Below are 17,433 nucleotides of genomic sequence, written 5' to 3' on the forward strand. Positions count from 1 at the left end.
TTCCTGACTTGCCAAGCTGTTTATTTTTCCACTGCAATGATCCACCAAGTGATGCACAGGGAGCTCATGCACTTCCTGTGAGAAGTTTGTTAACTATTTGTCTACCAGTCTCCTGATTCCTCTTCAAGAAATTGCAAAGGAAACATTCCCACTCTGGCAGCAAAACAGCTTAGACTGTGTGACCGCTATCTTGCAAAAACTGTGTAAAGCTGAACTGGAATAGCTCTTAACTTTTTCAGACAATAATTATCAGAAAAGGCCACTCAAATATACCAAGTAGAGCATATATTCACTACCCATAAGGCTGCTGAGTGCCCTGAAGTTTCTCCAAGAGTTGTTCTCCGACTATTACTTCAGTAGATGGAAGGAGTAATGAAACCAAGATTTGCATGAGGTAGTTGTCACTGCCTTTTTAGACTGTGATTCAACCTTCACCAAATGGCCAGAGACAGCTATTTATCAAAAACCACTGTTACCACTAAAATGATACTGACATGATGCCTTGTACCATTTCATCTAAAGCCCAGAGTACTGCTTTGGATTCATACACAGAAAAACAACATCCATGTGTTTTTGAAAGAAACACTCATGCTTGTTGTTTGCTTATCCAGCAGCAGGGTTCTAAATTAAATGGTGTTCATTAATAACACCTTTTTGGTCTGAGTCTTTCTTAATGAAACACCCAACACATTACAGTCTGTAATGCCAAACTTCACTCTCTGCTGCACCGGTGTCCACCTAAAATAACTCCACTGATTCCAGCTTTTTGGTTCATGCTACTGTTTCCTAGAAAACAGCACCCTCCAACTATCTTCAAGAAATAGCAGAAGTTTAGAAAATCTCACTGCAGTTTAGTTACAACAGGATTTCATTATCATTCTCCTTTTTCATATGCTTGAAACTTTAAAGCTCAATTTTTTTCATGCTTTACCTCAGACAGTGACATTTTTTTGAAAGCTCATGCAAATGTTCCAGTTTCCAAGCTAAGCAATCTCTCCACCTCCTTCATTCAGCAATGGGGTTTTAAAACACTTCTTTGTTTCTGAGTAACTCAAAAATAATTTCAAATATCAGAAGCATGCAGGATAGGCAGTTCAGAAAGTGTCTTTACATTCCTCATGGGTCCTGGGTGGCAAAGCAGGAAAACTGATTTTATTTACAAGTTGAGGGCAACTGTGAAACAGGGAAACTAGGCAAAACTCCCCAGCACTCCCCACATGCAGCAGAACCCTGCAGCACTCTAGTGCAAGCTGTGCTGGTCAGGAAGGTCTCTTACAGCTGTCCACAGTTTTCTGCAGGCTATCAAGAGGCAGAAGGGAGCAAGAGCATTTCCCCCTGCAGAACTGTGAACTCTGTAGGATACCTTGCTTTTTCATGCTGTGATGCCCTTGCAGCCTCCAAGCTCTAGATTCTTGGTATTCCCCAACCCACCTTTTGAAAACATCATCATTCACGCAGAAATGATGAATTGTGTCACTGCAAGAACAGATTTTAGGCATCAAATTAAGAAATCAGAGAACTGAAGCTTTTCATTCAATTTTAATTAAGTCCCAGTATAAAGTATATTACAATAGTCTTTACTCTTCATTAACACAGCCTTGAGCTAACTCTTACACAACCCAACCAGTACATTTTTCTCAACAATATGTTCTACAGATGAGGCTGACATTACTACCTATCATTAAGAGTGCCTGATAACTCCCTGAGACCCTGTTTTTAGCTGCTTTTCCCTGTCTCTCAAGCTTTAACAGGTAGGATGAAGTTTTTCAGTCCTGGCTCCTAATACCAAAACAGAAGTCATGGGGAACGCATCTACCGAGTTACTTCTGCCATTTCTAAATATCTGGCTAATGAAAAATATGCTATTTTGCACAAGTTAACAATTACAGCTCCTTTCAGATGAGCTGAGACTTTGAATCATGCAGGAGACAGATTGAATTACAACCAGCTTTCCAACAACCATGAGAATCTTCCAAACTTGGCCATGTGTAAATATCTTGAAAAATTACAGCATATCTAAGTTCTTTAAAGATTTATATGTTTGAGTAGCTAAATTATCTAGAAATCCCCTTCGTACCAAGTGTGCTCTGACTTAAGTAAGAAGCTCCTTAGTAGTCTGTGCTGCTGTGGGCTATGATCAGATGCAAAGAGAAGAAAGCTTTTCTCTACTCACTGCCAACAGATTCTTGGAGAGGATGTGACTAGTAAAATCCTAAGAATTCTTTGTTATTTGGGAAGAGTGATTTTTTTTTTCTCCTTTGAAGACATATAATCTCAGCCAAATTTGAGAAGATTTTCACCAGGACAGAGCAAAAAGCACATTTTTGACAAAAACATCAACAAAATTTCCAAGAAAAGTCATGATAAGTTTTTCAATGAGAAAAATAACATTTGTTTTTTTCTAACCACTTAGAAGCTACTAGGCTATTCTGACAGGTATTTTTTTTTTTTTAAACTGAATCAATCAGGTTAAAATACTCAGAATGAGAAAAAGTTGTCCAACCTGCAAGATATTGCAAAAAAAAACACCTTACATTAAGAAGCACTGGGATGCCTGAGAAAGCTTCAAGTATCTCCTTTAAGAAAGAGCATGAGCTTTAAATGCATACCTATAAACATCAAATGAACAGAACCCAAAAACACTCTTAAAACAGCAAAGAAAAATAAAAGCCATATATTCCTTCTCTGACATGGTCTTGCACAATATGCCTAGAGCATTCTCAGGAAGTCAATTAGCAAGGGTTCTATTAGACACAGAAGAAAGAAAATCCCAAGAGAAAGACACCCTTACTGTGACTTCTCATTTGTCCCTAAAAGCCTTCAAAAACAACCCTAGTATGCAAACAGAGCATGTGAAGAGCCTGGTTCTGAAACAGCTGGGATCTTGATTCAAGTACAGTCTCACAGGTCGAACAGCAAGGCACCTGACAGTAACCAGAAAAAAAAACAAAAAAACAACAGAAGGTGCAACCAGAAGAAGCAACTATGCAAGCAAACAGCAGCGTCTAGCCTTGCTTGAGGATATAAACGTTATCCAAAAGTAGTCCCACACAACATGAACTGCAATAACCTAGTCTAAAAGTGAGTAAGGAACAGATTACCACAGCAAAGGCTACATTAGAAAGCAATGATCAGATGCTGACAAAATTGGCATGTGAGGATGGGAAATGCCCTTCCCCCTACTATGGAGGAATCTAGGAAAATACAAGTGTTTTGCAAGATTCCAGTTATGTAGCCCCTGTGCCCAACATGTTGAGCCTGCTTACCCTCACCTAAGACTTGAGTATGACCAGCAACATGTTGTCACTGAAAGCCAGACCTGTCCACACTGAAAATGAGTGAGGAAAAAGATCCACGTGGCTGCACAAGGAAAATGAAGACTTATCCTGAAAAACTTCCTGACATCTCCAGAAAGACAGAACTCAATGCTTGATCAAAACCCACTAAATATAACAGAGAGAAACACAGCAGGGCTACCCTAACATCTCCCCTCTGACAAGTGAGAACAGTTTCAGAAATTTATTCAGAGCTCACAGGTACAGAACATGGTCCAGTGATGGAAAAATTGTGCCTTTAAAGTTGTCCAACTCAGAAGCACTAGCTATTCTTAGAAGCCAAGCAACTCCCCATCAACAACCTCAAAACAACAACAGATGGTCTTTCTCTTATTTAAATTAGATGAGTCCCAGGATGGGGTTTGAAGCACAGGGACATAAATGGTTGTGGGGCATACATCAGTAAAAACGAGCATGAAAACAAGAAGCAGTCAAGGAGTCAACTTCACCTGGCTTTTCCGTGTAACAAGCAAAATCAGGACAGTTTCAACCTTTCCAACACTCCACAACATTCAGACTGCTGTAGTTCCACAGCTCACAACAGCTAGCAACAACTGTTTTCCTTATTAGTAGGATATTCACAAATATGACCCAAAAGCAGCACCCATATTAACAAAATCTCAGTCTTTCATAAATCTTAGTCTTCCTTCACCCAACTTTCTGATGTCCACTCGATATCTGGAGTCCTTCCTGACATTCACTGGATGCTGCATCCAAAACTTACCACATTACATCCAATCAAACATTCAAGTAGAAAATTTCAGCCAGCCAGTAACTGCCAGTTTTAGTAACTGGTAATTCTTGTTTTCTAAATATACTAAGTAAACTTTATAGATCATCTTGCTCTAAATGGAACAACTATACAAATGAGTGCTATGCATTACTTGCATCGGGCCATGAAGTCTGAACTGTTATATAGGATTCTTCTTGCGTGCTTCTGCTGTTTATTGCAATGTACCACCACTGTTCCTCCATGCCTATAAAAATGGCACAAAAAGGCAAATCACCTATGTGAAATTTTCACTTGAAATGAACGTATGTTTAATTTCTAAATTTACATTACAAGCATTTGGAATTGGTAATGCTCCTTTTTCTTTGCAAAACTCATTTCCAACCAAAAGAAATGGGAAGACCTAGAAATGCACTTTAAAATTAACTCATCTAAAGAAAGAAAAAAAGAAACTAACATTCTTCCCTTTCCGTTAAACTGGATTACTCTTTTTTTAGCCAAAATTCAGAATGTTTGTTTAAAAAAAAAAACCAAACAGCTTTCTCTTCACAATGTTATTACAGATCTAATAATTGCACAGAGTATCTACTCCACAAGTTGTAATAGGATTTATGGTGAACAAAGGTAAGGATGACACATTGGTAACTGATAACTTTACAGTATTTTATTTGAGGCCTGCCTTCCATTAAGTCTCACTCATTTTCTTTCAAGTGTATTTCAGCATGGCAAAACTTGTCAGCTTATCAAGAAATCAAACTCCTGTTTTCCACAGACCAAGCAATATGGATTTGCAGTAGCACAGACTCTACCTCCAGTGGCCCACTAACCAACGCAGCAGTGCAACTGGAGAGTCACCACCCTTACTAAAGGTGATTTGAGCACTCCTTTCAGTCCTCCCAGCCTTTCTGCTCAGTCTACCATGCATACCTGCCTGGTTTGCATTTTTCATATGTACTCACTAAACCGCTTTTCAGGCACTACTGAACCACTATCAGATTCACCTCCCTATTGACAAAAGGACCTTCTGACAATCTGAAGCATTAATTTCTCAAAAAGAGTGCTTAATGAGGTTAGATATAGAAATCCAGACAGCTTGGGTGGCAACTGTCTCCTGCTTTGCTGGCGCTGGAAGATAAGCTCAGTATTCACTTCCTTTATGCCAACGATTTTTAGAAGGTATCTCAGTGAGGGTCAGAACAGCAGTTTCAAGATTGGGAGCACAGGCCTGCTGTTCCTACGCACATACTAGTTTACCTTAAGCTATGGGAGATTCTGTCTGCTATTCCACATCAGTGCCCTAGGGCACTGAAAGCGATTTCTCCCCTATAACAAGCCTTACTTAGCATCAGTCGTGGTGGATGGAATAGGCCCAAGTATATGGACAAGCTGAGGCAAAGCAGGCTCTAATCACAAAGCTGCTGCACAAACATGGTTGAGGAGTGATTCCCACGAGGCCAAGGAGCTCTTGACATCCAGGTATCTTCCACCAAGGTGTCCACTCGCACTAGAACTTCCCCCTCCCTTCACTCTACTGGGCTCTCAGTATCAGGCCCAGTTTGATGGACAGCTCAGTTTTTTCACAGGGTTCTCAGAAGTGAAACAAGAACAGGAATCCATGACACTCACCACATCTGTGCTTGTAATCTTGGCCAGAAAGTCTGTTAGGCTGTCACCAGAGAGTGATCTGTCCCCATCATCAAGCTGAAGGCCACAGATGGCTGCTCCCACACTTCCAGTTGCTATCATTGATGGAGGGTACATGGCAAAGTTAAAATCTGTAAGAACAGATCTGGGAATTAGTCCAAGCCCAGACCAGAAAAGCTGCAAAACAGAGGCATCAACATAAAAGCCACACCCAAGAGTAAAAAATGTAGAAAAACTCTTGGCTCTGACTGAGCTCATTAGTCACGCTACTCATCACAAGTAGTCAAAGGAGATGTAACAGATCTGCAAATTAAGATGGAAATGCAGTTTAGTCTTTTATTCTCATTGATGCATAAAGAAAATCTGGAAAATTTTCAATAGTCTTAGTCAAAAAAAAAAAACAAGAAAGAAGAGAAAGGCTTTCTGTAATCAACATCAGAAATTTGGACCTTAGTCACATTAGAGCTCCACGTATAACCAGAAAACTAACTGGAATAAGGTATCAAAAAACAATGAACTAAGATTTTTAGTTACATCAAATTTAAAGACCTGATTAACTCAAGCATTTAAAGAACTGTATGGGAAAGATTTTAATTAACAATTCATCTTTACTACTCTATGCTCAGTATCTTTGCAATTAGCAAATGAGAATGTTTACAGCTATGCCATCAAAGAAAAGACGAATGCCACATTTGTTTCTTAAAAAAAATAACAGTAATGACAAGTCGAAAGGCATTTCAGAACTTCTCACCTATCTGTGGAAATTAGGGGACAAGAGCATTCTATTTAATTTTCAATTGTGACCTTTATAAGGCCACCTTATATTTTATACTGCTGTAGGCACTGGCTTACTTGTACTTCTTTTACCTAACATGATTCTCATTTTTTATAGATTACAAATATCTTCATAACATAAAACTTGCAAACCAAGTTGCTTTAATCAACAATAGCTCATTAATAAACCCTTCTCTACAAATTTTCAGTTGGAGGAGGAGAAAGAAATACACGTAATACCTAGAACAAAAAAAAAAAAGTTCTTGCTGTATTCAGTCTACTTATACAATCACATGGATACTGAAAACTGCCCTTCTGCTAAGGGCATGTGCCAAGTCTTCTCTATTTAGCTAGCATAAATTCTGTAATTCTGATGATTTCTGTGTAACCACAGACGTTTTAAGCAAACAGAGCTTTTTTTTTTTTTTAATCAGTCTCCCAAATGCTGAGATGGCAGACACTGGAACAGTTGTGGAGATGTCATACTCTTCTCCAGGCTCAAGTACGTCCCTGGCATCCACAAAGAACAGACAAGTCAATTAAGACTGCGACTCTGGTGATAACATGGACAGGAAGATGGATGTCAGAGGCGGGAAAAGAAAGGAAAGACTTGAAATCCTCACACAGACTTACCCGTCTCATGAAGCCACTAGAAGACAACTACCTGCAGGTCACAGCTGCACAAAACTGACCCATCCTTCCACCCCAAAAAAACTGAGCTCAGAAGACATCACACTCAAATGCTTCTGAATGAGATAATTCCTGCTGACAGAACTAGTTAGCGTGGACTGTTATTATTACAAAAACAATAATTATACACTACTGTGGTAGTGTATACATTGGAAAGCTGATGGAGTTGGTAATTTTTAGATTGCCCTAACTAACAGTTAAGTCAGCGGGAAAGCCTTGACCCTTACTTGTCAGTATTGGACATACTCCAGTGAGAACTGATTTCAACACACATCACAAATCATGGCACTAACATACAAAGAATTACAATTCCACTGTCAAAAATCAACGTTTCATATTTGCCTCACGTAAATTCATCCTGCAAAGGAACCATCCAGCCTGTAAATACGTGGTGTAAACAAACAACTCTGCCTGTTGCATATAGCACATGCATTCCCAGAACGTGCTATCCTCAGTGTCTCTGCCCATTACAGTTCTTACTGGGCCATACTCCAAGAATATATAATAAATACAGTAGGATCTTAAGCAGAATTCACTATTTCTTCTGACAAGACGTCTTGCTTGAAAACAGATGCTCAAAACAGCCTTTGTTTTTAAGACATCCTGTCTCTTTTCTTTCTCACTCTCACTGAAGGGCCTAGGTCTTGAATCTGATGACTGTTGCAGCAGCTCAGTCCTGCACACACTCATGCACACTCATGCGGCTCTGTGGAAGAAGCACGGGCCTCCAGTTTACAAAGTTCAACCATGAATATCAGGAATGGTTCCACGATTCCAATAAATAAGTATTTTTTTAAAGTATATAAATATTTATATGTTTGAATGACTGTCCAGAGAAAAGAAGGCTCTGGGAACACCTAATTGGTGAGGCCATACCTTGAGTACTGTGTTCAGCTTTGGGCCCCTCGCTACAAGAAAGACACTGAGGCCCTGGAGCATGTTCAGAGAAAGGCAACAAAGCTGGTCAAGAATCTGGAACACAAATATTATGAGGAGCAGCTAAGGGAACAAGGGTTGTTTAGTCTGGAGGAGGCTCAGGTCACTCTCTCCAACTACCTGAAAGGAGACTGTAGTGAGGTGAGGGTTGGTCCCATTCTGCCAAGTAACTACCTAGTGATAGGACAAGAGGTAATGTTTTAAGAGTGCCAAGGAAGGCTGAGGTTGGATGTTCAGAAAAACAAAACAAAACTCAACATTGTCAGAAAGGATAGTGAAGTATTGGAACAGGCTGCCTGGGGAGGTTGTGGAGTCACCATCTTGAGTTTTTCAAGAAAAGCGTAGATGCAACACTGACTACATGATTTAGTGGTATGGTGGCAATGGGTTGATGGTTGGACTAGACTATTTAAGTGGTCATTTCAACCTTAATGATTCTATGATTGTGGCCTTCCAATATTAAGAGAGTGCTTATAACAGGAGAAAGACCAACTTTTTTACACAGGTGGCTCATGAGAGGACAAGGGGAAACAGTTTTAAACTAAAACAGGGGAGATTTAGATTAGATGCTGGGGGAAATTTTTCACTAGGAGGGTGGTGAGGCACTAGAACAGGCTGCCCAGAGAATCTGTGGATGCCACCCTGCCAGGTGTGTCCAAGGCCAGGTTGAATGGGGCCCTGGGAAGACTGACCTAGCAGCTGACAATCCTGCCCACAGCAGAGTGGAGTGGAACTAGATGATCTTTAAGACCCCTTCCAAGCCAAGCTTGGCTTCTATGATTCATTCAGCCCCTGGATCAAGTACAAAATGTTAATAAAATTGAAAAACATTCAAACAACATTTATGGATCCCCAAAACCTGTTCCCATAGAGTGACTCATGAGTGAATCTACTTATCTATATAGAAAGAAATCAATTAAAGAAGGATATATCTCCACAGATCTGCATCCACTCTTCTACATGCTGCAATTGCTTGGGTTTAGAGCCACCAGGTTAAGCCTACGACTGGGAACGATGAATTCAGGCTCTCTGACTTCAGTACATTTCAAATCCGGAGTTGTCATGGGAGCTGATGGCATTACTGGCTGATAACACAGGTAACAAAGTAGGCTGTGACACAATACCTGCTTAAGTACCTGTGAGAGTACTCACCTCTATCTGGCAAACCCTTACATTCATTAGCATGAACAAGGCAGTGCTTCAGCAAGGAGGAGGTGGGAAGCGACTCCAGTATTTTATTTTCAGACTTACCAAACTGTGTTCTAGTTGTGCACAAGAACTGGGGAAATACCAGTGGCAAGAGATTTTCTGTAATTTATCCCTCTTTGTTGCACTTTTCAGGTAAGACATAGTAAAAAAAAAAAAAAAAAAACTTACTAAGTTTGGATGGTCTGTGCTGTAGCTAAAATGCAGCAGGTAAGAACAAAATGCCACCACTGCAACCCAAAATTCATGCCAGCAGCAGGGTAACAGATCCTCCTGGAGGCCCAGATGAACCCATGTCCTTGTGAGTACTTCCACAACACAGCATTATTTGCCCCTGCCAGCCACCCTGAGTAGAATAATGCAGGATGCTTATGCTGTGCACCCAATGAATCACAGAATGTCAGTGATTGGAAAGGACCTGAAAGATCATCTAGTCCAATCCCCCTCCCAGCAGAGCAGGAACACCTAGATTAGTTCAGACAGAAACACATCCAGGTGGGTTTTGAATGTCTCTAGAGAAGGAGACTCCACAACCTTTCTGGGTAGCCTGTTCCAGTGCTCTGTTACGCATACTGTGAAGAATTTTTTTCTCATATTTATGTGGAACCTTGTATGTTCCAGCTTGCACCCACTGCCCCTTGTCATATCACTGAATGTCAGATCAATGCTCAGCACAGCTCAAGCCACATGTCCAAGCATCTCCTTTAATTTCCTTGGCTCCCAGAAGCTTAAGTTAGGATCTCAACATTACATGAATATTGGTTTTCTTGCGGTGGATTTTATACCTACAAGTTATGCACTTCCAAAAACCATCTTCCTAGGAAGCCAAATAAAAGAGCCACAGTGCCCCTGCCAACTAGCACTGCTGTAGGTCGGCTTCCACGTGGGGTCACATGAGAACATTTCTATGCCCAGTAACCTTGTTAGTTCCCTTAATGTCATTCATAATGCAAATGAGACAGCAAGCAAATGGCCAGAGGCCCAGATTGACTAAAGCTCAGCATCCAGAAAGTCTTACATTGCCTCTAGCTCTAAACTAACTTCCCTCCATAACAAGCACCATAAACTTGGCTATCAAAGCTACACATGCCCAGTCTTTGTTGTACAACAGGCAGTGATTTGTATCACTCACTCCTATTTTTAGCATATTAATTAACTAATGCAACTGGTGAGGCAAGTGTCTCCAAATGGAGAGTGTGGCACCATTGTCTGAAGTCATCACCTCATCTTACACTATTGAAAATCAAGACAGTGACCCTCCTGCTGATATGAATTTAACCTGACATGCCCATAAAGGGATGGGGGGGTGGTGGACCAATTTTGTGCACATGGTTCTCCAGATCACCCTGGACCCTATTAGTGCAGAAAGAGCTCATTGAAAGAAAAGAAGCCACATTGTGCTGGGCCACCTAGAAGTTTCAATAGAAAAGGCTAAGGAAAAGAGCAGGCAGTGGAACAAAGGCGTTAATTAACATATTTCCATATTCAAACAAAGTAATAACTACGTGAAATGTTTTTCAAGGTGCAATGAAAGCGTAAGTATTAAGCACCATATCTGATGGGATGCAGAACCCCTCCAAGTCTCTTACATTTTATCAAGAAATTCCAAACAAGCTTTTTACATGTTATTTTAGGTTATAATCCCCCTACCCCAATTCCTCCATGTTAACAACTCAAATCTTGCCATCCTTACTCACAGGTAAACCCACCCCCAGACTTAAGTCAAAAGCTTGTCCTGACATTTAAGAAAAAAAAATCAAAATAAAAAGGAGGAGAGGATTTAAAACATTTGGCTTTAAGACACACACTTTCAATTAAAATTCTTCGTGGTGCTGATAAAATCTGAATTAGAGAGAAAGTCTTACAAAAAGCACTTCTTACAGGACACTTGAAATCAGGCTATGAGCTACATCTCTTTCAGACCCACACGTAACCCTGGTTAAAGCAAACCCAGTGCCTGCTCTGAAGACATACCACTGACTCTTAACTTTGCTGTAATTTATGCAACTCTATGTCAACATACAGAAGTCTCATTGAAAGTAAAAGAGGTAGCACAACAGTGTCTAGTCTAGGACAATACAAACATTCAAACACTTGAAGGAAAGAAATGGCTTGTTAGAAAGCAGGATTTGTTTTGCCTTCTATCCCCAGGTAATAAGTACAGTGAAACATTCTCATCTCCATTTCTGTATCTCTTTTTCCCCCCAAAAGATAATAAAAACCTAGTCCAACCCTGCACAACCCCTCTGACTTCTACAGGCAATTTCAGGGCTGGAAAGAAAAAAAAAAGCATAAGAAAGTGTCATTTGAAAGACAACCACCTATGGACCAGACAGCCAGAGCAAATTCAGGATACCTAGCCAGTAGGCATTCTTCTCTCAAACAGTATGCTCTGCACCAATGTATGCACATGCCAAGAACGTTTTTCTGCACATGCAGTAAGTGTGACCAACAGTTAAGTACCCTGCAAACAGTTAAGCTATTGTGCTGGCTCATTCCTGCAGGCAGATCCAGTGAACTTCACTATGTATCTGAACCAGGAAAATAAGAAGTTGACAGTCAGACTGAGGGACCCAACCAGAAGCAGGAACTCAGAGTAGCCTATGTGAGAAAACTGCTAGACGGAAAAGTACATCAACACCAGGCTGGACATCCTCAGTGCGCCATGGTCAAGTGCAAAGTCCACCTTCTTACAATGACCTTTGCTACTGCTCTGGCTGCAGGCCATTATTTTAACAGCCAGCGTTCATCCCCAGGACTTGACAGAGGCACTTGCAGCTCTGCAAACAAACAGCACAGGAAACTGTTGTCTTGAGAAAGGCAACACTTCTTAGGGGTGGGAGAAAAGAAAATTTAAAGAATGGTATGTTAAGTCCATTGAGAGAACAGAATGATGACAGCCATCAATACCTGCCTATAAACTGCTATTTAAATGCTTACATCCCAATTTCACCTAACCTTGAACTTCACCCAGCCAGTGATATTACCATGAGGACAAGCATGGATTTTCACTTTAGGAGATAATTTAAAAAAAAAAATCATAGGAAAACAATATAAACAATGCTATTGATTCTTGCCTGGTTTGATCCAAATGCATGCACTTCCAACCAGCTTCCAACCAACTGCATTCAAAAAAAAAAAAGCACATGAACACTGGTTCACGTGCTTTTTTGAATGCAGTTGGTTTTAACTGCACTGGCAATTTTTCCCTCCTGCTTTTGTACTCCTACAAGGCACAGAATTTTTTTCCCCCAATGTTAACTATTTCTGCTTTTAAAGGCATAATCAGCTGACTCTTTAGCATTTCAAAAAATGTTATACTAATGCCAAGTATGACCAAAGAAAAGACTATTAAGTAAAATGGGATGCAGATCTAAGTGCTCCTTGCCTTTGAGTAGGTGAGAGGGCAGACATTTAATTCTATTCCTGGGCTACAGTAATGCTAGAAAGATTTATGAATGTATTAAAGCATCCTAAATGCTAATGCTATCTCACAACCCAAGTGAGATAGAGACTGGAAAACAGGTTGAGCACTGTACATAAGCAAGTATATGAGCACTCAACATAACATGCTCGCCAGTTGATGATAAACTATTTCTGAACAGCTTTTTTTTTTTTTAATGATGATTATTGTAATTTGTTCTATAAATTCAATATGATAGCTTAATCAAGATCAGGATTACATTTAGCACTTAAACCATCAGAAGATCAGAACTGCAGCAGGTAGGAAGAATGGCAACTCATCCGACAGCAGAGGAATTTCAGCATCATATCTCAGCAAAGGCTCTTTTCCTTCACTTTCTTCCACCTCATCTTCCCCAGCTAGATGGTCCTACAACTTAAGGAGTGATTCTGCCCACACAAGTATCCCTCCAGCCCCTACCTACTTGCGAATGGACCGGTGATGGCTTCTGGGGCTTTGCTCTGCCAGAGAGCTTGATATACTAATATGAACTGCCCCTCTCAGGAACAAGCAAGCCTTCTTTTGCCTAGCAATAAAATCACGTGGATTATTCTTTCTTCTGGCACGTGTCATGCAAGAACTATTTATGCAACTACTATTACTTCACAACACTTATTTTCCTTCTATGAGTTTGATGCACTTAACAAAGCTTCTGTGGACTTTTTTCTCTCTCTGTGAAGAGCAGATCCTGACTAAAATATATAGTGCACTTCATGTTCTGCAGGGACAGAACCCAACATCTCTTACATTGGCTAAAAAGGAAAGGATGCACAGCACATTGCCCAGCAGGAGTCCTGAGGACCTCTTGGTGTTACAGAGCATTCCATGTGGCTGTCCTCCAGGTCACCAGGATTAGGGGATTAATTCCACAGCCGCTGCTCAGACAACACTTCCATTACGTTGACTTCCCTAGAACTTTTGTCTGAGTAAGGACCCAAGATTTGGTCCAGAAGTAGGAAAAAAAAAGGGGGGGGGGGGGGGGAGGGGAGGGAAACAGCAAACACCACGTTTCACCTTTCTTAGCTTTCAAGTGTAGATGATTAAAGACCCAGAAACAGTGGGCAGATATCCAGCACACACCACAAAACTGGCTTAAAACTGAAATACAAAAGCAAAAGTCCATACAAAGGGATGAGTCTAGAGATCTACACAGTTGCCTTCTGCCTCTGAAAATGTGCAATGCTTTCTGCTTTCAAGTTTTATACACCATTCACATAAAGTGCTGAAAATCTGCTCACTGTTATTAGCTCCTCCATTACTGCCTGTGCCCAGAAATGCACAGCTCCTCTTACTGGAAGCCTGGTTTACCTCTCCTCCCTCAAAATCCATTCCTTTGTAGGTCCATAGACACAAAAAGCTATCCTCTGCCAAAACAGTGCCATGTACAGCTTCCATCATGACAGCTTAGCACAAGGAAGCTGTCAGACATCTCTGACGCTGCACAACCTGAAAGAAGAATAAAGGCAAGCTGAAGTGGAGGAAATAAGGAACAAACGGTTCTTCTCCTGCCTGCAACGTGGCATATGATGTATACAGCCCTGTAATCAGGACATTTTCCTGCTCCTCCAGGAACAACTCTGCAACTTAGAATCATAGAATAGCTAAGGTTGGAAAAGACCCACAGGATCATCCAGTCCAACCATTCGCCCTTCACCAATGGTTCTCGCTAAACCATGTCCCTCAACACAACATCCAAACGCTCTTTGAACACCACCAGGCTCGGTGACTCCGCCACCTCTCTGGGCAGCCCATTCCAGTGCCTGACCACCCTTTCAGAGAAGTAGTATTTCCTAATGTCCAGCCTGAATCTTCCCTGGCGCAGCTTGAAGCCATTCCCTCTAGTCCTATCACTAGTCACACAAGAGAAGAGGCTGACCCCCAGCTCACTACAACCTCCCTTCAGGTAGTTATAGAGAGCAACAAGGTCTCCCCTGAGCCTCCTCTTCTCTAGACTGAACAATCCCAGCTCCTTCAGCCGCTCCTCATAAGGCCTGTGCTCCAGACCCCTCACCAGCTTTGCTGCCCTCCTCTGGACACGCTCCAGGGCCTTGACATCTTTCTTACAGCGAGGGGCCCAAAACTGAACACAGTACTTGAGGTGCAGCCTCACCAGTGCTGAGTACAGGGGGACAATTACTTCCCTGTTCCTGCTGGCCACATTAGTTCTGATACAAGCCAGGATGCCACTGGCCTTCTTGGCCACCTGGGCACACTGCTGGCTCATGTTCAGTCTAGCATCAATCAACACCTCCAGCTCCCTTTCCTCTACACAGTCTTCCAGCCACTCTGCCCCAAGCCTGGAGCGTCGCCTGGGGTTATTGTGGACAAAGTGCAGGACCCAGCATTTGGTCTTGTTGAATTCCATCCCATTGGCTTCAGCCCAGCTATCCAGATCCCTCTGTAGGGCCTTGCAACCCTCAGGCAGATCAACACTTCCAGCCAGCTTGGTGTCATCTGCAAACTTACTGAGGTGCACTCAATGCCCCCATCCAGGTCATCAATAAAGATATTAAACAGGACAGGCCCCAGCACCAACCCCTGGGGAACACCACTCGTGACCAGTCGCCAGCTGGATTTAACTCCATGCACCACCACTCTCTGGGCCCAGCCCTCCAGCCAGTTCCTTACCCAGCCAAGAATGTATCTGTCCAAGCCACGGACTGCCAGCTTCTGTAGGAGAATACTGTGGGAGACAGTGTCAAAGGCTTTGCTGAAATCTAGGTAGACTACATCAACAGCCTTTCCCTCATCCACCAGACGGGTCACTAGATCATAGAAGGAGATCAGGTTGGTCAAGCAGGACCTGCCCTTCATGAACCCATGCTGGCCAGGCCTGATCCCCCGGTTGTACTGCACGTGCCACATGATCTCCCTCAAGACAATCTGCTCCATAATCTTCCCCGGCACTGAGGTCAGGCTAACAGGCCTGTAGTTTCCCAGATCCTCCCTGCAGCCCTTCTTGTAGATGGGAGTCACGTTGGCAAACCTCCAGTCTTCTGGGACCTCACCCATCAACAAAGAGCACTGACAGATGATGGAAAGTAACTCGGCTATCACCTCCGCCAGTTCCGTCAGCACTCTTGGGTGGATCTCATCCGGTCCCATGGACTTGTGGCAGTCCAGTTGGAGAAGAAGGTCTCTGACTGTTTCCTCCTGAATTGTGGGGGATTTAGTCAGCTCCCCAGCCAAGGCTGCCAGGTCAGAGAGTGGAGAAACCTGAGGATAACTGGTCTGACTTTTAAAGACAGACGTAAAGAAGGCATTCAGAATGTCTGTCTTTTCCTTATCCTCAGTGGTCACATTCCCAGCCTCATCCAGTAGAGAATGGAGACTCTCCCTGGGCCTCCTCTTACTGTTGATATACTTGTAAAAGAGTTTCTTGTTCCCTTTTACCCCAGCAGTCAGGTTGAGTTCAAGCTGGGCTTTTGCCTTTCTCATTTTCTCCCTGCACATCTTAACAACCTCTTTGTATTCTTTCTGGGTTGCTCGTCCCTTCTTCCACAGGAGGTAGATTCTCTTTTTCTCCTGGAGCCTCAAGAATAGTTCCCTATTCATCCACGCCGGTCTTCTTCTGCATCGGCTCATTTTGCAGCTCAGGGGGACAGCCTGCTCCTGCACCTTTAAGACCTCCTTCTTAAAGAGCAACCAGCCATCTTGTACCCCTTTACTCTCTAAGACTGAGCCCCAGGGGACTCTCCCTACTAGTCTCCTGAACAATTCAAAGTCTGCCCTCCCAAAGTCCAAGGTAGCAGTTTTGCTGTTCCCCGTCCTGACTCCACCAAGAATCGAGAACTCTACCATGTTGTGGTCACTTAGTCCAAGACAGCCCCCAACCTCTACATCACCCACCAGACCTTCTATGTTTGTGAACAGCACATCTAATGGGGCAGCTCCTCTTGTAGGTTCTCTTATCATCTGCATCAAGAAGTTGTCCTCCATACATTCCAGAAACCTCCTAGACTGTTTCTTCTGTGCTAAACTGTATTCCCAGCATATGTCAGGGAAGTTGAAGTCCCCCATGAGGACAAGGGCCGGCAATCGTGCAGCTTCTGCCAGCTGCTCATAGAACAACTCATCTGTCTCTTCATCCTGGTTTGGCAGCCTGTAACAGATGCCCACCAGGATGTCTGCCTTGTCGGCTCTTCCCCTGATCTTAACCCATAAGGATTCAACCTTATTATCCCCTGTCATAAGTTCAGTAACCTCAAAGCACTCTTTAACATAGAGAGCCACGCCACCGCCGATTCTTCCTTGCCTATCCTTCCCGAAGAGTTTGTAGCCATCCGTTGCAGCACTCCAGTCATGGGAGTGGTCTCACCATGTTTCTGTAATGGCAACTAGGTCATAGCTTGCCTGCTGCACAATGGTTTCTAACTCTTCTTGTTTGTTGCCTATGCTGTGTGCATTGGTATAGACACACTTTAGCTGGGCCTCTCGCCTCACCCCTAATCCTATTATCGCTCCCCCAGGCTCATCTCTAGCAGACCTGGTTTTATCCCCCTCCCCCCTCATGTCTAGTTTGAAGACTTCTCTACAAGTCCTGCCAGCTCCTGGGCAAGTAACTGGAATCACAGCACAGAGGCAATCCCAGAGGTTACAAAACTGGGAAGCACTATGCGAAGAGAAAGAGGTGGGCCCATGGCAGGAGCAATGAG

General features: G+C 42.6%; 1 protein-coding gene across 6 annotated transcripts in view; it reads right to left on the reverse strand.

The window, feature by feature from the left end:
- The window catches only part of CCND2 (cyclin D2), a 44,905-nt gene that overhangs the window by 18,566 nt on the left and 8,906 nt on the right, over positions 1-17,433 (reverse strand). For 4 of the 6 annotated variants that reach the window (NM_001397876.1, NM_204213.2, XM_046940683.1 and 1 more), the window contains one exon: positions 5,692-5,840. In NM_001397876.1, coding sequence (NP_001384805.1) covers positions 5,692-5,840 — 149 coding nt within the window. Of the gene's footprint in view, positions 1-1,520; positions 4,313-5,691; positions 5,841-17,433 lie in introns of those variants that run through there. The other 2 variants (XR_006939155.1, NM_001397877.1) reach the window with 2 other exon arrangements.

This window comes from Gallus gallus, chromosome 1, assembly GCF_016699485.2.
Source record: "Gallus gallus isolate bGalGal1 chromosome 1, bGalGal1.mat.broiler.GRCg7b, whole genome shotgun sequence".
Lineage (NCBI taxonomy): Eukaryota > Metazoa > Chordata > Aves > Galliformes > Phasianidae > Gallus > Gallus gallus.